General features: G+C 45.4%; 1 protein-coding gene across 1 annotated transcript; it reads right to left on the reverse strand.

Annotated features, from left to right (window-relative positions):
* Positions 1-4,141: 4,141 nt before the first annotated feature.
* LOC110000943 (calcium-activated potassium channel subunit beta-4) lies at positions 4,142-22,067 on the reverse strand. The gene is made up of 4 exons (XM_020656329.3): positions 21,056-22,067; positions 16,860-17,030; positions 9,157-9,284; positions 4,142-7,790 (listed from the first exon to the last, which is right to left on the reverse strand). The coding sequence occupies exons 1-4, from the start codon at positions 21,218-21,220 to the stop codon at positions 7,463-7,465; spliced, it is 792 nt and encodes a 263-aa protein (XP_020511985.1). The 5' UTR covers positions 21,221-22,067; the 3' UTR covers positions 4,142-7,462.
* Positions 22,068-22,856: the final 789 nt, after the last annotated feature.

The raw sequence follows: 22,856 nt of genomic DNA on the forward strand, positions 1-22,856 counted from the left end.
TTCAAAATGTCATAATTACATACATTTACGCAGTGATGAGAAACATATTGTGCTGTATGTTTGCTGCAGCAAAATCTGTCAAATCAGTTCCAGTTTATCATAATGCAACGCTCGTGGCTGCACACAAGACGATTTTCAAATCCTAACCGAGACCACAGACATCCAATCCTCTGAACGCACACACCGCATGATTTAACCAGACTGTGAGCTCACACACCTGCTGTGTTTGTAATAAGATCTCACAAGAACTTACCTCATCTCAAACGTGACTTCAGGAGAAAAACAAACATGGAGGACGATCAACGTCTTCAGCTGGCTGTTTTGCAGAAAAACAAAAAAACAAAAAACGAGTGTTCCTGTAAAGAGCAGAGAGAAGAGTCAGTATTAACTCCTTCAATCACACACATTCACACACCGCCGACAAAGCAGCAGGAGCAACTTGGGATTAAGTCTTTCCCAAGAACACATCAGACATGTAGCTGCAGGAGCTGGGGATCGAACCCCCGACCTTCCAGTTCAGACACGACTGACTTTACAACTGAGCCACAGCTCAAGACAACCAAGAAACTGAAGTGAAAAGTAGAGGTGCAATCAAACAAAGAGGAAACTGAAACAAATAAACAAAGTGTGGGCGAGGACAGAACCTGACTAAACTATTCACTGAGAGAAGAGAAACACAAACAGAAGGTCTGATTCTCAAATGTAAAAAAGTAAAGCGGTAGTGTGTGTCGAACATAGATTGATTAGATCAGCTAACAGGTGTAGGGGAGACCCCGACTAACCTTAGTCCAGCCTCACACCACGCCTCTCTCTTTTCTAACAGGCCGCATGAGGCGTCTCCCTGGAGATACTCTCCTACACCCAGAGTCCGCTGGAAGAATAACTTATCCTCCTGTTAACGCCTCGGGGTCCCCTGACCTCGGAGAAGAGGAAGACAATGGATGAAAGGATGGAGACTTTAAAACCCAACACACTGAATGGATTCATGTGATCAGAGGAGCACTGTCTGTGAATTATTATTATTATAAGAAAAAACAACAACAGATAATAACTAACATATATTTACAGATTACTGCTGAATATCAAGGTATGATATCAGTGGTAGAGGCATGTGAGTGTGTGTGTGTGTGTATGTGTGTGTGTGTGTGTGTGTGTGTGTGTGTGTGTGTTTCACAGAGCAGTGGGGTAAGTGGTTTGGTATATAAACAATGTTAACGGTGAAAGAGGGTTCATGTGTGAGAGAGTCATTGAATATCTACTGATAAAAAGAAAAAGACAAGTGGTCTGACTCAGACGTGTGTGTGTGTGTGTGTGTGTGTGTGTGTGTGTGTGTCTTGTTGTTGTCAGACATGAGGACGTTCAGCTCTCTTCTTTTCGATGGGATTTATGAATGAAAGAGAAGAGGTACCGATGAAAGAAAGGACAATCACTCAAATCCAGACAAATCATGCAAACCGCACACATAAGTACTTCACGACCTTTCATTCACTCTTCGTTCTTTTCTTCCTCTCGGATCGATTGTTCTGATGTTATGCTCAGTGAATCCACGCCTCATTGTGAATAACTCTTATCCTTCATCAAATCAAAACTGATGAGTCATCAAAACATTCACCCCCCGTACAGTGTGTGTCCATCCAGACATGAGCTAATCACACCTATTTGGTTTTTTGAACCAGGCTGTAAACATGTTCATCTCTGCTGTAAAAACAGGCTTTTTAGAATGGGTGTGTATGTGACTTCCTGTGCTTCTGCAGCCAGCCTCTACTGGACACTCCAGGAACTGCAGGATTTCTGTAAAGTCTGTAAATCTTGCACTGGCAAATTAGCAAAAAAGTGACAGAGCATTGTCAGTTTTTAAATAAATATAAATCAGAAAAACAAATATTTACTTCTAAATATTAAAGTGTGTGATTGACATTGAAGTGAGGCTGGTGTTTGGAAGAGTAGAAGAAGTACGACTCAGGTTGAAGATAAAATGTGTTTTTATTTAAAGATCTCTATCAGGCACTATAGTCGTGGTTTTCTTTAGAACACGGGCGAAGCGGCTACCTGGGTCACATGATACACAGGTGAGAGGACGACAGGATATCTGTAGACAACATGGCGCAGAGTACAAACACAGCAGAGAAATCAACATGACATTTCTAACATATCAATACAGTAAAAAAGACTTACAGATACATTTTCCTGCATTTCAGCCACAAGTGTGTGAACATCACAGAGTGGATTATTGGGAAGAGAAAGAGAGAGAAGATGACAGAACCACACCTGTGAGGATATAACACTTTCTATTCTGGTGGTGATGGGTTGATACTCAGCGTTTAGATGCTACTGCAGTTCACAGCTGTGCGTATGGCTTCAGATAAAAAACTCTAACATTGTTGATCTCAGACAGAAAGACGACAACAGCTCATCAAAATACACAAACGCTACAGAGGAGCTACGTTTTCTTTGGAGAGTAACAACGATGATTAAACCCAGAAAAAAACAACAGATGACGTGATGAAACCTCGAAATATTAAAGGAAGAATGTGCGACTTTTTGAATCCAGTAGATGTCGCCCTTGAGCACCAGCATAAAACCAAAACAAACTGCTGTTTGGCCACGCCTCCTCCATACTGAAGCCTCCGCTCTCCTCCAGAGACACACCTCCAACCCCCCTCCACTCACGTTCACATGAAGGAGTTTAGCACGTGGCAGACAAAATTGTCCTTTGCTCGAGCTCCAATCACCTGTGTCCTACATTGTTGTGTTAGAGTGCTAAGGTTAGCACTCTTTAGTTAGCTCGTAGATTCACATTGTTGTGTTAGCATGCTAATGTTAGCGCTCTTTAGTTAGCTCGTAGCTTCACATTAGCTGTGTCCTGCATTGTTGTGTTAGCATGCTAATGTTAGCGCTCTTTAGTTAGCTCGTAGCTTCACATTGTTGTGTTAGCATGCTAATGTTAGCGCTCTTTAGTTAGCTCGTAGCTTCACATTGTTGTGTTAGCATGCTAATGTTAGCGCTCTTTAGTTAGCTGGTAGCTTCACATTTCATGTAAACTGACACAGAATGATCGTGATCTAAAAACTCTTACTAACATCCAAATAATCAGTGAGTATGTTCTTCTTCTTCTCTCTAGTTCTTGACTAAAACAGCTTTTATACACAAGGGGAGGAGCCGGCCGTCCCGTCCATGTAAACACGGCTCTGACAACAACACAGCCAGCGGGACTCGAGCTTCTCCCTCATTGTAGACAGTCAGGACTCAGAGACACATTTACACAGGACAGACTGGATCTATGATTTATGTGGAACATGTCGCACATTCTTCCTGATTCAAACAGACAAGAATGAACAGCAGAAAAACAGAGCAAGGTTTTTATGATTTGTAGATAATAAACCTGAAGCTGTGAGTCATATTAAAACAACACTCAAGAACAAGAAATGACGGGCAAATGGAGGAAAAATGCTATGAAAGATAGCAGTTTAAAAAGAGGATGCTATATTTACTTTAATTTGACAAATCAAAGCTACATCATGAAGCTACATCTTTAAATCCTGCTCTCGTCTCCCGACATTCATGAAGTCAATAAACTCATTTAAACTGTAAAGTGTTACTCAGACGCAATCATTTCACATCTCTGAGTAATATCTCAACAGGGGAAATACAGACTGTTAAAGGTCAAATTTAGCAAAACCATTTAGTGCCTGAGGCCACGTGTCTTGCCCGGAGAAAATGCGTCTTTCGAGCGCTTCGATTTGAAAATCTGTTAATTTTTCAGAAAGGAGTTGTTGACGATCTTATCGAAATACAAATATAAGATATTCCCCGTATTTTTGTCTCGTACAGATTGTGTCTCACGTGTGTTATACCAATGTTCCTCTAACTCTAACATGTGTCTCTAGTCCGTCTCCAAACCCCCCAATGATGAGAAAAGTCCATCCTCTCCGTCTTCTGCCTGCTCCACTTTTCAGAAAATATGTGCTCAAACAGGCCGTTTGGAGATTTTCCCTTCATGACATCACAAAGGGCAGTAGCCCCTCCCCCAAGTGGGTGACACTCCCACAGCTAGGTGTTTGTTCTGCCCTCTGAGTCTGCCTTCTCACCGTAAACAATAGGACATGGAGCGAGAAAGACCAGAGACACCCAAGTCCTTCCAGAGAGGGGGCGTGGTCAGACACAGCTCATTTACATATTTAAAGTTACAGACACAGAAACAGCCTGTTCTGAGCAGGGCTGAAATAGAGGGGTTTATAGACATGATCAAATACAGGATCAGAGTGGATTTAGAACAAGAGACTTCACACACATGTTTTGAGGAGCTCTGAGACTTATTTACACTGAAGAGGAGGAGGATATGTGACCTTTAAAGACGTTTTGCAGTAACTCTATATGTCACGCAGTTAAAAACAAAGAAATTGAGTTTCTGCACATGATGTTTTTTAAACATTGATTGTTTCATCCAAACCGTGCTAATCATAACAGATAAAGAAAGAAAATCTGTCTCCTACTCGAGTATGACGCCCCCTCAAAACAAACATCAACACTATAAATCTGAGTCTCACAAATATTCAAACGCACACGTTCCAACGAGGAGCTGCACAAACAAAACGTGCTACAGCAGCGAACGGCAACTTTCAAGACTAACACAGAAAACCCCGGAGTTAGACACAAACAGCTGAACCTGAGGAGGAAAAGATGAACAGTCAGATCACAGAGAAGAGGAGCAGCTCACGCTCAAGTTTGGCTCTTTTTTCGCTTTTCATTTGGCAGCGACATCACTCGGCCCTCGCGGCTGTTGCTAGGCAACGTGTAGGTAATTTTTAGACCGTTGGAAATGACGATGCGGTAAGAACTTGGAGACACTTGAAGATCAAAAAACCAAACTGTGATCCAAGATGAATCATGTTGTGGTGATTTTGTTAACACGGCTGCATGGAAGGAGAAAAGTCATTTAGTCTTTACGAGTTTTGTTGGTATTTAAAAACTGGAATCACACTTTTTTCTTTTAAGTGTTGCCTCAGAACTCTAAAAATAATCCTTTAAACGTCAGGAGAAAAAAAGAACGTGCGTAGTTTCTCGATGTGCGGCAGAAAGTCTGAGACTAAAGTTTCATGTGGGCATAAGATCGTTAGATATTATTATTAGTGTTGTAGTAATCGAGAAAGACCGGTCTAGAGACCACTTTTTGAAAGTCTTGGCCTCGTCTCGGAATCGAAAGCATTTTTACCCGGTATTGTGTCGGTCTCAGACTGGACGGACTCCGGATTATCGGCCTTTTGCAGTTTCTGTGATATTTATGGTTTTGGTCTTGTTTCGGTCTCGCCCTGCCTTGGTCTTGTCTTGGTCTCGGAGAACTCTGGTCTCGGGTATGTCTTGGTCTGGGTTAGTTAAGTCTTGACTACAACATTACTCTCGTGCACCAAAACATTTCCAATGTGCAGCAGCAGATAGTTTTACAAGTGAAGGATTGTTGATGTGACTTTCTGTAGAAAGCAGATTTTCAACTAGACGGTAGCTGGAGAACAAATGGGGTCAAAAGAGAACCCTACTTTATTCACATGGACTAGATTTTGTCCTCATTAGTGCTGAAGGCGACGTTTGAAAGGCCTCTGGGCCTCAGTGATGTGTTGTTTTTATCTCAGAGCTGTCATCTGCCTCGTCCCCTGAGTTTACTCAGTTTGTCTGTTTTTACACCCAGAGACCAGGACGGATTCCTCCGACTGCACAGTTTCATTATTGGTCTAACTGTGATAAAAGACTTCCTCGGTCTCTAGCCCCATTTCCACCATGCGGTCCGGTTTGGTTCAGTACAGATTGGTACGGTTTGGTATGGTAGACCCTGATCTCATTTGGGTTAGGGGTTAGGCCCTGAATGTTGGGTCTCTGTAAATAATATTTGAAAGGATTCAGTCTAGAGCTACGTATGTAAGATGACTTTTTTTTCACGGTTTATTTTTGGGCCTGCTTTGCCTCCATTTCAGAGATAGGACGGTGAATAGAGTCAAAAATCAGAGGGAGAGAGCGAGTGGAGAGCCACAGATCGGAGTCAAACCCAGCCTCCAGTTTGCACTCTGAACCCGTTTTCAAAATGTACCAAAGCCCCCACAAAGCCACATGAGGTTACTGATTATAAGGCTGAAATCGCCGTCGTGTAAACGTGGCCTTAATAAGGTTTCGGGTTGGCTATGATGTTATTCGACGTGACGTTTGAAGTCATGAAACCGGCTTGGTAAAAGTGGTTGGATTTCTGGGAGTTTCTCGCTGTTTAAGATGTTTTTATTTTCACAATAAGACAGCTGTGGAGTGATCTGTGATAAGTTTCAGAGTGCTTGTTACAGTCTAACCTCCGTCATTAGGTCTGCAAACACCTCAAAGAGCTCCAGGTCATTAAAGCGGGAGACGGTGTGGACCCGCAGAAGCAACAGGAGCCACTAATGGGCCTCTGATGACTCCACCGTCTATTTCAATACATCAATAAATAATAAGTCAGCTCAATTATTCATTATATATACTTTCCTCCAATTAAAGAAATCCTCGCTGGCTGTTTTTATCTCCATTCCCCTCGCTCCTCATTTCTTCTTTCCATGCTGCGGTTTTTAAATTAACTCGTTTTTCTTATTAATAACACTTTCAATCTTCAGCAGGCCGTCTCCTCTGTGCACGACTTCAGAGGGAGATCTGCAGTTCATTCAACACAGGAAGCCGGGCGAGCAGACGGCGCTCCCCCTGACCTTCAGCGAGGTGATCTGTCACTACTACCACCTGACGCCGCCTGACGCCAAAACACCACCATTGGACTGTGACGACCCCACAACCACCGCCGGCCTCGTTGGTGCACGGCCTGCTCCGACCTCCAGACACGAGGAGTCACAGATAGACGCCCGCTGTGTTCAAAGTTGTGATTTTGAACTGTTTAAGGTCCATTTTTTGCGGCGGATCATTTTGAGTTCTGATACTTCTGATTTGATTGTGAGACGTTGAAAGGAAGGACCTGAATCTTAACGCTGAGATGATCTATGAACAAAGACGCTTTGAAGAACATGACGTATGTGGAAGAAACAAACATGACACGATATCTAAAGTGTCTTTCTTATGTAAACAAGTGCTCTGCTGTCGGGCTCTTTTAGTGATTGCACTGAGAAGCAGACGCCTGAAGACATTTCTGCACTTTGGCTCTGAGTTCATTAACAGTTATGGCTACTGGGCCTCCAAGGAGAACTACATGAAGGAGGAGCTACAGTTAAGAGAGAAGGTCGTTCTTTTGGGTTTGATCCATTCGACTGTCCGTCACAGAAACCGATCGTCTGAGAGTCGAGGTTAATCCAGATGAGTTACATCAGAGGAAAAGTTTCTCTACAGACAACAGTTTGGATTCCCCTCCTCCTGTTTGAATGTTTCTGCTCGTACAAACCAGACTGTCAGTCACTTGACTCCGCCCATTTTCCGCTTCCTAAAAGATCGACTTTACGTTTGCGTCTTAATGTTCTCGATCCCGGCGTCTCACCGGCACCGCAAACAGCGGCAGGGTCCTTGTTGGCGACGACAGCTCCGGCTCGGGCTCAGAGTTCGTGGTCAGGAGGTCGTCGACCTTGTCGGCGAGGCGCTCTGAGGGCAGCGACAGGTCCTGACACACCTCGTACGAGCACTTCCTCTTCTGGAGGGCCTCGGCTCGGACGGCCAGAGAGCGCGCGCACACCGTCAGGAGCACGATGAGCGTGCCCAGGAGGAGCGACACCATTGGCCAGAGGACGCAGTGGAGCAGGACGCTGGTGTCGTGGGAACGCCGCCACAGAACGTCGTCTGGCCTGAAATCACAAGAAGAAAAAAAGTCAACAAGCAGTGGAAAAAATGACAAATCTCTGCCCTCGATGTTGTTTCTGAATAACTCTGATTATAAAACATGGTCAGATGAAAGACAACATTCAGCTTCAGGTTAACACGCCATCACACCTTAAAGTGACTAACAGCGTTTTCTCTCCATAAAAAAAACCTCCTGAGTGCTCCAGTTCTTTTTCTGCAGAGCACAAAAGCTTATCCGTCACATCGACGAGCTCCTGCCGGGCTCTCATTTACCGAGCAGTTTTCCTCGTTCTGATCGCTCAGCTGCTGAGATAAAAATAAAAACCCGCCAAGGTCACAGGTAAGCATCGTCTGAGAAGAACACGAGGATTAAGCTGAAGGAGATCGCTGCTTTTTTCTCTGTCTCATGAATTTTCAGTCACAGCATGAATTTATTAAAAGCTGTGTTTCCCAACAGACCTTCATGACCTGAGGAAACGAGGAGAGCTGCTTTTTAATCTTCAGGGAAACACAGCCGAGTCTCTTCATACTTTATATGTCACAGTCTTTATTCAGAGTTCATTTGTGTATAAATCTCATTTCCTCTGAGCTTCTCTGTGCGAGTGTTGGCAGGTTTAACACGAGGACAGTTACATCCATTATAATCCTCTGAACGCACACTCTACCATTCAACCGGGAGACCACACGCCTGACTCCAGACCCCTTTTCACCTGGCCTTTTCTTCTGTGCACCAGCTCGCAGAAAAGAGCAGCACCTAGCGTCTTTTTTAACGAGCACTTCTTTTTGTGCGGCGGCTCAACGTCACCGACGCTCTTTTCCAAATATAAGATATCTTCATATTTTTGCCTCCTATGGATCATGTTTTATAGCCGAGCAGCAACCTCATCTTGAAACATGAAACTGATGTTGAAGTGTAAAATCCTGCAGTTCCTGGAGTGTCCACTAGAGGCTGGCTGCAGAAGCACAGGAAGTCACATACACACCCATTCTAAAAAGCCTGTTTTTACTCTGCTTTGGTCAGAAGACAGGGTCCCACTGAAACATGATATTATCTCAAGGAAAAAACAGATCATCTTACTTCCTGGAGTGTGATCTTTGAAACATCTCTCTGCTGTAAACAATATTTACAGCAGAGTTACGTCCATCATGAAATGGCTGAAATGAAGCTTGCGGTTGCAGAAAGTAAACCGAGAACTGGAAAAGGTTTTGTCAAATCTTCTCTGGTAACAACAACGTGTCACCGAGGAAAGTTTCACAGCATCACACATCTCCTGCTTCCATTTTTATCTGTATCACACCTGAGAATACACCTGTGTGTGTGTGTGTGTGTGTGTGTGTGTGTGTGTGTGTGTGTGTGTGCGCGTGTCTCACCTCCTCTGCTGGTTGAAGAAGCAGGTGAAAGACTGACTGCTGACCTCTTTGGTGAAGTAATCCTCCCACCACAGGACGCTGTCTTTGTTCTTCTGGTTGTCTCTCTCACAGGGAGGAACGTAGGAACACTGAGGGACACAGAACACATCCATACACTGACGTCAGCTGCAGGCTCTGCAGTGGGAAAGAGACATGTTGCTAACAGTATGCTAACGTTAGCATGCAGTATAAACTGTTTGAGTGCGTCAGCATGTGGACTCTTCAGCTGCTGTCTCTTTCTTTTTATCGTCTAGACTTGTCATTGCTCATTGTGTTAAGGTGATAAACAGTTTAGGGTGCAATCACCACAACCCCCCCTTCCCCCCCCCCCCCGTCTGCGTACCAATCACATCATCATCATCATCATCATAGCAACCGGTTGATGCACTGTCAGCAACCAGGCACCAATCAGCCTCCTGCAACGACAAACCATGTGTGTGTGTTTAGAAGCTGAAACTAAACCAAAGAGGAAGAGCAAAATGAAGACCCCCCCCCCCCAACTCCCACCCCCACTGAGCCAATCAGGATCAAACTCCTCACCTTGTTTTGACCTTAATACAGCGCCCCCTACTGGGTGAGAGATGAAACAGATCCTCACTGCCTGTCTAAATCCAACAGATCTGTGACAAATTCAAAATGATGTCACGGTGAAAATAATCGCTTCAGATTAAAGAAGGTAAAGACTGGAGGAAGAAGCTTTCAGATTGATAACTTCAGTAGAATGACTCAGACAAACTGTAACGAGCCCAAAAACTATTTAAAGTCTATTTTCAATGAAGGGGCCTCAAGCATGTGTCAAGATGAAGAACTAGTGCATTACTTTTTGTTGGTTTAAAGGAGCAGTATGTAACTCTGACCCCTAGTGTTTAAAATGGGTACTGCAGTCTAAATTCTAAACATCATAGAGAGCTGTCTCCCCCCCCCCTCACTCAGGTCACCATGTGGTGGACTCTGAAGCTTCAGTGTTTATCCAGCTCTGCATGGGTCTGTAAACCTTTCTGTGTTCTAACCTCTCTCCATTTTTCAAAAGCATCTCCAATATTGATCCTAGTTTGAGCACGTTTCTGCTCGTGGAGCTTATTAGAAACATGCAGAGGCTTTTTAGGTCGGGTACAATCACTTCTATCTGAACCACTTCTCTTGACCGCTTCCATCGCTGCAACACCTGTTGACCTGATAACTGCTCTCATATCTGACAAACTGAGGGGCGTCCAAAACGGCCGTGTGTGGGGGGGGGGGGGGGGGGGGGGGTCTTAAGAGCGCCTACCTTCTCTGGTCCAAACAAATCCAGAGCATTCAGGAGCAGAATGTAAAGTTAGAAGGAGGACATACTGGCTGCCCTTTAGGCTCAAACAGTGAGAACAGTTTAAGTCTGCAGTTTGAATCTGTTAGGACAAAAGGTACGGCGTGATATTGTTCAGCCTGTACTTTTCTTCTCCCCGTCGACTTCAGAGGTTGTGGCATGAAAGTACAAAGAGCACCCTAAGGTGTCTCTGCAGAGAATACTGTATCTCACACATCGGGACACTTTCTCTATTTTTCATGATTCCACAGATAAATGTGACACCTTCACACTGATCACACACGATGTTTATAAACGATGTTTTTCTGAGCTCTCGTCTTCACAGGGTTTGTTTTGTTTCTGTCTGATTGAACCTCGTCCAGATTAGTGCAGGTAGGGCGAGCATCTCTCTCTCTCTCTCTCTCGCCCGGCTAAGCATCCATTCATCCCTCAACACTGTTCACCATTCGGCCAATCACACACACCTCGCCCCGTGACATCACAAGTGGGTCGCCCTGATCGCCAGATGATTACGGTTGGTATGCCAACAGGCTGAGGTCACAATTATGTGTGTGTGTGTTTTAGAGCCTCTAATAAACGTCCCACATGAGATCAATGTGGAGTGTGTGTTGACATGTGGAGTGTGAACACGCTGCTCTCAGAGCAGAGACACACACACACACACACACACACACACACACACAGACAGACAGACAGACAGGCACGCACGCACGCACGCACGCACGCACGCACGCACGCACGCACACACACACACACACACACAGTGAGTGGAAGTGAACCGGCCAGCCTCGCTCTGCTCTCAGCTGATGTTTCGAGGCACCCTAAGGACCCGGTCCCACGGAGTATACCGGGAGGCCGCTCCAAAGATGTGAGCTCAGCGGGGAGCGCCTGTGGAGCGGGGCTGCGTGCACGCCGGGCTACCAAATAAAATAAGATGGAAAATATGTAGAGATACTGCAGTTAATCTTTAAACATTCAGAGTCACAACATTAACTTTAAACTGAGACACACACACACACACACACACACACACACACACACACACACACACACACACACACACACACACACACACACACACACACACACACACACACACACAAAGCAATTAACTCTGAGCGTGAGAGCATCCATCACTTCCTGAGCTGACGGCTCGATCACGACTCGTCCTGATGGATCAGTGAAGGAGAGAAATGAAGTCAGGAACTTTGTGCTGCTGAAGTTGAGAAACCATCCGAGTGAGAAAAGACGTCTCTGATGAAACTCTGCAAGCTTTCATGATGTGCTGCTGGATCCCCAACTTACAGGGTGAGTCTGTCAACTACTGCAGCCGGCGAGCTAAATGCTAACAGGCTAGCAAGCTAAGAACATGACGGGAAAACTTCAGGAGGACCCTGACGCGCCCCCCCCTCCACCCCCAATCCCCCCCCCCCCACCCCCCCCCCCACCTTACAGCCTGGAGCTCCAGAAGCTCTGCCTCATTATGGATAATGAAGTTATCAGCACACACACACACACACACACACACACACACACACACACACACACACACACACACACAGATATTACCGTCGTCAGTCTCCACTTATTACATTAACAGTCTTCCTGTTTCATAAATGAATCGCTCTTTCAGTGATCGACCTTTTCTGCTGATTTGTTGCCGTATTTCTTCAATAAATGACAAACAATTAAAAAACATCACAAAGTGTTGGTTAGAGTCAGAGGAAGCTGTGTGTCAGGCAGCGACAGCGCGGTGTGTCAGGCAGCGACAGCGCGGTGTGTCAGGCAGCGACAGCGCGGTGTGTCAGGCAGCGACAGCGCGGTGTTTGAGCTGTGGTTACCCGCCGCTCGTCTCATTCATATTCATAATATCATTAAGTCATAAATGAGGAAATTACTGAGCCAGTAATTGGCTGAGTGAAACCACCCACCTGCCGTCATCTCCTCACTTCCTGCCTCTGACTCTCTTCTTTCAGACGCCTGATCTGTTCTTTAAACGACAGACAGTGGAAGAGGAACCACATTTAGCCGAGGTTTTACTTTCCAAACTCTTTAACTTCTCCTGTGATAAAAATCTAAATAACAAAGTCGTTGGATCGGGTCGTGGTTGTGTTTTTGATTTGTTCTGCAACAAAACGATGAAGCTCTGAAAGTAATCCTCATCATAACCATAACATCTGGAGAGGTGTGTGTGTGTGTGTGTGTGTGTGTGTGTGTGTGTGTGTGTTGATATTACTTTAAAGCCAAAGCAGCTTTAGTGTTGTTAAGACTGCAGCACTCATGAAATAACACGCACACGCGCACGCACGCACGCACACACACACACACACACACGCACACACACACACACACGCACACACACACGCACACACACACGCGCACGCACGCACGCACGCACACACACGCACGCACGCGCACGCACACGCACACACACACACACACACACACACACACACGCCTCAGGATGCCAACATTAGGAGCAGGCAGAAAAGCACTCTGGGAAAATAATAAAGTGAGAGCCGACCTCTGTGTGTGTGTTTGGGTGGTTAAGTAAAATACACACACAAAGTACTTATGTATCCAGCCCAGCTCCACCAGACGGACTCCATTAAACTAGAAATGGATTGAATGGTGTGTGTGTGTGTGTGTGTGTGTGTGTGTGTGTGTGTGTGTAAGCAATGAGTTATGGCTGACAGAAAGCCGAGGGAACATGATGAACGCAGAGTAATAAAACTGCAAACACACTCAGAGAACACAAAGAGAAAGTTATTTATCCTCTGAAGATGAAATGTTTTTATATCAGTGAAAAAGTCCAGCTCCAAAACAGAGCTGATAACACTCGTAATACAGTTTACATTCTGCTCCTGAATGCTCTGGATTTGTTTGGACCAGAGAAGGTAGGCGCTTTTAAGACACGCCCACACGGCCGTTTTGGACGCCCCTCTGTTTGTCAGATATGAGAGCAGTTATCAGGTCAACAGGTGTTGCAGCGATGGAAGCGGTCAAGAGAAGTGGTTCAGATAGAAGTGATTGTACCCGACCTAAAAAGCCTCTGCACACACACACACACACACACACACACACACACACACACAGACACAGACACAGACACAGACACAGACACAGACACAGACACAGACACACCCACACCCACACCCACACCCACACCCACACACAGACACAGACACAGACACACACACACACACACACACACACACACACACACACACACACACACACACACAGACACAGACACACACACACACACACACACACACACACACACACACACACACACACACACACACACACACACACACACACACAGACACAGACACACACACACACACACACACACACTGCAAACCCTGACTGTCCATTTCTTCTTTCTTCCAGACATTTTCTCTCCTCTTGGCGCCACATCTTTTTTTTTTACACCAAATGAAATGAACTCCTGACCTCAATAAACCACATAAAGCTCAGCAAGTGTGTGTGTGTGTGTGTGTGTGTGTGTGTGTGTGTGTGTGTGTGTCTGTGTGTGTCCTCCACTAGAACATTATATAGATGTGACATGTTGATGCAGCTCGTCTGATCAGAATCGTCCTTTAATAATAATAATCACTTTATTTATAGGTTTTTAAAAAGTCTATTGAATTCTAAGTAAAACCTTAGAATAAATGATAAAAGGACTTGAGCTTGTATATTTTTTTTCTCATCTTCTGACTACTCAAAGCTCTTTTACACCGCAGGTCACACCTACACATTCACACCCTGATGGTGAAGCAGAGGGAGCAGCTTGTGGTTAAGTGTCTTGCCCAAGAACACATCGGACATGTAGCTGCAGGAGTTGGGGATTGAACCCCCAAACTTTCAGTTCAGAGATGACGACTCTGCCACTGAGCCACAGCCGCCCAAACAAAGAAGATAAACAGAAACACAAAATAACCACAAACAACTTCTCAAATCTAAATTAAATTAAATACATTCTACAAACGGCTTGCAGCACAAAATCCGCTTTTCTTTTTTTCAATGATTTGGGGAATGGGGCAACCGTGCTTATGTACGGTACAGGAGAACTTTGCCTGGTGTGAGTGCGCCCTTAGTGTGTGTGTGTGTGTGTGTGTGTGTGTGTGTGTGTGTGTGTGTGTGTGTGTGTGTGTGTGTGTGTGTGTGTGTGTGTGTGTGTGTGTGTTAATGTCATGTCAGTCATCTGGTCCACAGGCGCCCCATTAACTAATCGCCCCCTATAGACACAACGCCAATTAACTTCATCCGTCTGTTACCGAGCACCAACGGACAACGTCAATTAACTGTGTGTGTGTGTGTGTGTGTGTGTGTGTGTGTGTGTGTGTGTGTGTGTGTGTGTGTGTGTGTGTGAGTGTTCCTTTAGATATGTCTCAGTAAAAGGTCACAGAGGTTTTAACTCGAGACATATTTCTATCACGTCTGTTCGTCCTCCAATCAGATCATCGCTTTAAAGTCAAAATGTTCCAATCATCAAAAAGTGAAACCAAAACATTTAGAGGGGTTTCACATCGGGGACCCGGGCCCTGATCAGAGTACACATGACCCCAAAGTCTGGGTCATTTGATCAGTACTCGTGTACTGAGTCTGATTTCTGTTCTTTTTCAGGAGCAACAAAAACAGAGAGTGAGGAGACACTTAGGCTTTGACCTTTTGTTAACATGTTCAAGATGTTTTCAGTCTTACAAATTAAGCCTGCGGAGGGGGCGGAGCTTCAAAGGTCCCCCATGTGAAGCCCCCCCCCCCCCCCCCCCCCCACCCTCATATCAGACCCCTCTCTCTCTCTCTCAGTTTGGACATTAAAGGATTTCTGAATGAAGCGTGACTTCTCTCTCTCTACACATCATCTCCGCTGCAGTTGCCACGGCAACCGAGGGGCACGGATGACGCGTTGTCTCTCCCCTCTATATTTACTCTGTTGCTGTAGCAACGACCCAGACGTGCACCAAAGACGAGGAAGATTAGGGGGAGGAAGACGTCCCACAAACACACACGTGGACTCACATCGACTCTGTTGCTGCCGGGAAATTTCTCATCAAATTTCCGGACGGTCTGCTCCTGAAATCTTCCTGAGCAGCTTCTACACACGTGTCCATCACAGGGTGAAGTTTCCACTGTCACAGGGGGGGGAGGGGGCGGAGTCTAAGATGATGGTTTATGACTTCATATCAATGCTACGTGTCATCAGAAACATCATTCTCCTGATTATATCCTGCTGTGTTCTCACATCAGCTCACTCTGAGCCTCTGAATAAACACGAGGAGAAACGCTCAGATGTTTGTGATCACATGACGCTCAGATGTTTGTGATCACATGACGCTCAGATGTTTGTGATCACATGACGCTCAGATGTTTGTGATCACATGACGCTCAGATGTTTGTGATCACATGACGCTCAGATGTTTGTGATCACATGACGCTCAGATGTTTGTGATCACATGACGCTCAGATGTTTGTGATCACATGACGCTCAGACTGAAAACACTTCAGAGAGTGTGAACACGACTTCGTTGATCATGTAGCTAAACTTATTTCACTTAAACTGGAGCATCAACCCGTGAAGCTGAACCGCTAAAATATCAAAAGTCCTTCACTGGAACTCAAACCAGACAAACAGACACACACACACACACACACACAGATACACACACACAGACACACACACACACACAGATACACACACACACACACACACACACACACACACACACACACAGATTCACACACACACACACACACACACACACACACAGATACACACACACACACACACACACACACACACACACACACACACAGATACACACACACACACACACACACACACACACAGATATACACACACACACACACAGATACACACACACACACAGATACACACACACACACACACACGCACACGCACGCACGCACGCACGCACGCACGCACGCACGCACGCACGCACGCACGCACGCACGCACGCACGCACGCGCACACACACACACACACACACACACACACACACACACACACACACACAGAAAATAAATAAACAACGTGCTGACGTTCATCGTGAAAAACATTGAATTCATAAGATCGATGCTGCGCTGACATGTTATCTTTGTGTGTTTCCACAATCAGCTTTATAAACTCTGACTTATCTCATCGTCCTCAGGAAACCATTTAAGAAGTTTAACAACATTTCTATATTTCCTCAGGCGAGATGTAAACACGCAGATATTAATAACAAATGTTTGTTGTTGTTGTTGTTGTTGTAGTGCCATTCAGCTGCCACTAAGTGTCACTTAAGAGCCACATCCTGCTGATACCACGTGCGAGTTGAGCGTGTTTTGGTACCTTTGGGTTGAGGACCAGCTGCTGCTCGTCAAAGTGCAGCAGAGCGACAGAGTTGGACTCCGAGTTGTTGACAAAGATCTGCAGGCAGGGATAGAGAGACGTCCCCTTACAGTCCGTCCCGCACGTGAACACGCACTCGAACATCTCCTCGGGGCGCAACACCGACACCACCTGCAGAGAGAAAATACATGGTTCCTTCAAAATAAAAGAAAGACTTCTTCTAAAGTGAAGCTGGCTGGTTCCTTCAAAATAAAAGAAAGACTTCTCCTTCAAAATAAAATACATCTTCTCCTAAAGTGAAGCTGCTCCATTGTCCCTTCTGGGCCTCCGTACATGTGTGGTGGTGACTGTGTCTGCAGAGACTCTGTCCTCTCACTGGATTTTACTGTTCTGATTTGTGACGGTTGACTCGAGACGTTTGTGGGCGGAGCTGGTGTGTTTCCTCCAATGACAGCGCAGCAGGTGAGTTTAGGAGTGGATACAATTCAGTGATTGGACGAGATTCAAACAGACGCAGACGTAGCAGCAAAGAAGAGAAAATATAATGAGAGTGAGGAGAAACACCAAGTGGATAAAGATCGTTCTAAAACGAGGGTGAACCTTGTGTTGTCTTTTACCCGTGGACGTGGAGTTGATCTACTTCCTGTTGGACAGGAAGGTGACAAACACGGGCGGTTAGCTTGTGCTAGTGTGTGTTAGCTTCCAGTATAGCTACAAGCAGTAAACGTACACACTACATCCTGCAGTGGGCGGGGCTTCTGGGGGTGATGAGCCCAGGAGGAGGAGGGGCCTAGTTTAAATGTTGTGTTGTGTCGTTTGCACTCTAGGACCTTTTTCAAATCTTGACATTTTCAGGCCCCCAAAACGCTGTTGTCGTGTAAACGAAAAGCCAGAACGTTTTCAGCCTATAATGTTGGCAACCAGTCATTTTACAGTTTCTCTTCTTCATGTCACATTTGTTTGAGTCATTAAATGTTGATATTGTGAATCCATCCTTCGTTTTCCCTGCTCATTAAAGGACGGAGCTGCAGGCGTGAACATAAACATGATGGAGTGAGATATGTCTTCATCAGTCAGGAGGTCACAGTCTGATGTGAACCTGTGGGTCAGTGAACGACTGAGCGCGCTCTCACACCGCCTCGTGAGCTCCGATGATTTAGGAACACAAGCAGACGGCGTCCACTCTCTGTAATGCGCAGACATTATTCCAGGACGATGCAATAAGCTAACAGCAGAAATAAATCAAGCTGGGAAGAATTCATCAGCGATGCTAAAGAGCGTTGCCAGGAGGGGCCGGCTGCATGGCGGCCTGTGATTCATGTCATGAAAGTCGGCTGTGCCAACGCTTTGAATAACCACAGAGGAAAGAGACGCAGACTGAAGGAAGCGAGCGTGCTGCAGGCTGACGAACCTGCTCTGTAACGACGACCAGGAAGATTTGGTTAAAAAAAAAAAAAAAAAAAAGGCCATAAAATAAAGAGGCTTTTTAACTTTCTGTCAGTCCTGAAGTGACGTCATGAGAAGTCTGCTTTGACCCGGCCATCGTTTATATTTGATCATAAAAGGAAACAGAGCTGTATGAGAGGGTAGTGGGGGATTCTCTCACTTAAACATCTGACTTAAGGTTTCTGTCACTTTAAAAGCTTTTAATGAAACTGCAGTTTAGATCTCATCCGCAGTGGTCGACTTCCTTTTGCTGTTTTTCCCCCCTCCGGGCTCTCACACAGGAGATAGCTGATTGGATTGTTTAGATTTTTCCATCTGAGGAGTCTGAACATCAGAACCTGATGAATCGCTAAATACAATCACGGACGTGTGCATCGATTCAGATGCTCGTAGAATCATCCTGTGATCCTAAATCTGCAGATTATGAAACTGAACACGAGACCCTCTGACTCAACACTCTCACAGAACCCTGAGAGGTGCTAACGAGGCTCCTCGTTTACTTTAATTAGAGGTTAGTACAGTAAGTGTCGTTAGAAAGAAAAATAACAGAATGTCACTTTAAAACACTTCTAATGTGAAAAGAAAAAAGGAGGCCTGAGTCATCTGGTGTTTCTCGTGTGTAACCTAAAGTTTCTTCACTCGATCAAAACAATCAGCTGGAGATCATCAACCAAGAGAGGGACTCTGACAGGGAACCTACTATTTCATCTTTTGATGCTCACTGACAAAGCTGCTGTATTTCACATGCTGTTAATATGAATGTTTGAGGTCTGAGTGGCGTCCCCCGTCTGTTCCTGCAGGGGGCGCTGGAGTCCCATCGATGGCGGTCTCCATGCTGGAAATGCTGTCTCAGTCTAACTTTCAGTCAACCTAACGACAGGCTGAGAGCTGGAGCTGAGGCGGGTTTTAAACCTCCTGACAAACCGTTACACCGCGCCCACCTGTCAATCAGGTCAGCTACACACCTTATTGTGAATAACTCTTATCCTTCATCAAATCAAAACTGATGAGTCATCAAAACATTCACCCCCCGTACAGTGTGTGTCCATCCAGACATGAGCTAATCACACCTATTTGGTTTTTTGAACCAGGCTGTAAACATGTTCATCTCTGCTGTAAAAACAGGTTTTTTAGAATGGGTGTGTATGTGACTTCCTGTGCTTCTGCAGCCAGCCTCTACTGGACACTCCAGGAACAGCAGGATTTTACACTTCAGCATCTGCCCCAGTTATAGCTGCTGCTTGGCTGGGTGCCACAAACTGCCTCAACAGCAAGTTCACAAAAGTCAGTACATCCTCTGGAGACGATGAACAACTAACCACACATTCCTCTGCCCTGACCTCCTCCGACAGTTTCCATAAATCAGCAGGAATATAAATGGATGACTCTAAAGATGATGAAAAAAAAGGAAAGTACAGCCACGTGTAGTTTCTCTGACAGTTCGTCGGGTGATTGATGGCTGAGTGCGAGCAGGCCCGTCAGATCAAACAGCGTGATCACCTTCGTCGTCTGTCAGTCACTGATACGACTGATCGTGTGTCACTGATTGGTTCATTCATCACCTCATTCTGCACAGGAGGCTGCAGGAGATTAACACACGTTATCACACGTTCTCATCGGGTTTCTGCCGCCGCTCAGTGCAACGCCATAACTTTGAATCCTCTTGCTTTGATACTTAATTTACCGTAATTTCATAAATTTTCCACTTATCTCAGTTTCTTTGCATTTAACCCTCACACGCCTTACATGTTATTGTAGACTTCATGTTTTGGTATTTCACTTATATTTAATGCAGATATCTAATTTTTATAATGTAAATTAGGTGCTATAATTTCCTCTATAAAAAATACAGGAAGTAGCCAGTGGGCAACACTAATACAAATACCCCAACTAAGATTAAAAATGAAAAGTAGGTTATTCTGATGTAGACTACATCTTTTAGATCTTAAGAAACTTTATTTTTTATTTAAGTATTACTTCACTCAATGTAAAAAATACTTGGGATAAATTAACTACGACCAGTAACCACCGGACTACTACAGGCTCAACCTTTGGGTCCTGACCCCAAATGGGATCCCCTCAAATTTCTAATAATTGATCAGAATAAAAATGAAAAAGCTTTTTGTCTTTTGGATTTCTGGCCAAGAGTTTTGTGAGGTCAAAGTTTGGTCACAAACCAAAAACGGTTAGGCTACTGAGCAACTACAAAGAAACACATTTACACCGTGCACAAGTCCAAAGCAGATTTCCCCAGGAGGCGATAATATCGTAACTTAACATATCGTAACTTAACATATCGTAACTTAACGTGTCATGTATCGCATCGTAAGGTAATGTAACGTCATATCAAGGAACAAATCCTACTTATTTTTAAACTACCTTTTGCTCTTAATGACACACATAACAACATGTCTGTAGGTCTAATCTAAGTTGGACACAAATGGCAACGCTTGGAAAAATACTCGTAACCATGGTGATAAAAAATAGTCGAATATTCAAAACACAAACGTAAATTTCCATAAAAAGTTAAACGACCGTTAACGGTAAAAGTGCTCAACATAAAGATAAAAGTGGAGTATTTAGCTTCTGTTCCAACTTCTTCTAAAACAGTACTACATTTATAAACTCGTACTTTAACACCAACAAACTGCCACACTTTATAAACTACAACCGGCAACACAAAGTACCGACTACAGCTCCGGGGCTCCGGCAGACACCGGGAGCTCCTCGGATGTCGTGACCGGGCTCACCGTGCAGTTGGCCGGCTTGCTCTGCAGACTCTGCAGGGTCGGGCTGAGCCAGCAGAAGCCGAGGATGAAGAGGCTGAGGATCCCGCAGGCGATCAGGAACAAGCCCAGCCGGATGCTCTTGTCCTCGGCCTCGGAGTACTCGTACGACACCCGGATCTTCGCCATGGCAGCCCCGCGGAGACCGAGATCTCCGCCGGCATGGAGAGGAGCACCGGAGCGGAGGAGGCGGAGGATGGATGGTGGGAAGATGATGAAGGAGGAGGAGGAGGAGGAGGAGGCGGTGTTTGCTGCTGTTGCTGCTGCCGAGGAAGAACTGTTGTGTTTAAACACCGGCTGCTTTCTGTCTCTAAATCTGTTTCATCTCCCTCCGGCTTCATGTATCCTCCCCCCTCATCTTCCTCCCTCCCTCCCCTCCTCTACCTCTCTCTATTTCATACTCTACTACTCACTCTATTTATCCCGTTTCACCTCCTCATTTCTCACTTTGGACATTTTAATTATCTTTCTCCAGAGCTGCAAGAAGTCAACTCAAACTTAGAAAGTCCTGTGTAGGCTAATACTTTCTGTCTTTTTAAACTTGGCATAAAACTTCAAATCAAAGCCCATCCATATTTAAAGTCCAGTCCCTTCATCACTAGCCTGGTGTTCAAGTTCGTTTTTGACATTTAAAAGCAGGTTTCAATCAGAGCCCCTTATGCATTCAGTGTTGAAATAGTTTGCGGGTCACAAATATGAAGAAAAAGTAACAAGACAAAAAATAAAGATTTAAAACATCCATCCAAGAAAGACAGAAAAGTGCTACGATAGTTAGCATGCAAAGATAAATACGCAATCAGACCGCTCTTAGCCCCCTGCTGGTCATTTTAAAGAATGCAGGTTAATTCTGCAGGCCAGGTGGTGCAGCCTGCAGCTCTCTCTCTCTCTCTGTCTCTCTCTCTCTCTCTGTCTCTGTTTAACTCTCTCTCTGTCCCTCTCTCTCTGTCCCTCTCTCTCTCTCTCTCTCTCTGTCTCTCTCTCTCTCTGTCTCTCTCTCTCTCTCTCTCTAACTCTCTCTCTAACTCTCTCTCTCTCTCTCTCTCTCTGTCTCTCTCTCTGTCTCCCTCTCTCTCTCTCTCCCTCTCTCTCTGTCTCTCTCTGTCTCTCTCTGTCTCTCTGTCTCTCTCTCTCTCTCTCTCTCTCTCTCTGCAGGTTGAGTGATGCTCGCTCGCCCTGCCGGCCTCATGTCTCCGTCCAGATTTGTGTTTCATTTCAGCCGGTTTGTTCTCCGACTGTTCCACGCCACATGAGGTAATCCTCTTAACTCACGCCGTCATTGACTTCCTCTGACTCTCTGCACACAAATATCTGAAAAAGCCGCCACAGGCTACATAACCGGGCTCGCTGATGAAATAACTCTCAATTATCTCCATTAACGAGCCCTCCATCCTCACAGCTGGACGCCATTAGCACGCGTTTTTGGAAGATGAGGCTCACATAGTCCTGCTTTTGAAGTGCGTGTACGGGTAGACAACCTGCTGTCAGTACCTGTGGTCACTTCCTGTCAGCACCTGTGGTCACTTCCTGTCAGCACCTGTGGTCACTTCCTGTCAGCACCTGTGGTCACTTCCTGTCAGTACCTGTGGTCACTTCCTGTCAGCACCTGTGGTCACTTCCTGTCAGCACCTCTGGTCACTTCCTGTCAGCACCTGTGGTCACTTCCTGTCAGCACCTCTGGTCACTTCCTGTCAGCACCTCTGGTCACTTCCTGTCAGTACCTCTGGTCACTTCCTGTCAGTACCTCTGGTCACTTCCTGTCAGTACT

The sequence above is a fragment of the Labrus bergylta genome, chromosome 23 (genome assembly GCF_963930695.1).
Source record: "Labrus bergylta chromosome 23, fLabBer1.1, whole genome shotgun sequence".
Taxonomy (NCBI): Eukaryota; Metazoa; Chordata; class Actinopteri; order Labriformes; family Labridae; genus Labrus; species Labrus bergylta.

Bases quoted from the DNA above. Each gene is read 5' to 3' on its own strand.
- LOC110000943 (XM_020656329.3), bottom strand. From the start codon at position 21,220: ATGGCGAAGATCCGGGTGTCGTACGAGTACTCCGAGGCCGAGGACAAG. The intron at 17,031-21,055 runs GTGAGCCCGGTC...TTCTCTCTGCAG, and splicing joins GCAAGCCGGCCAACTGCACG to GTGGTGTCGGTGTTGCGCCC. The intron at 9,285-16,859 runs GTACCAAAACAC...TGTGTCCCTCAG, and splicing joins AGCTGGTCCTCAACCCAAAG to TGTTCCTACGTTCCTCCCTG.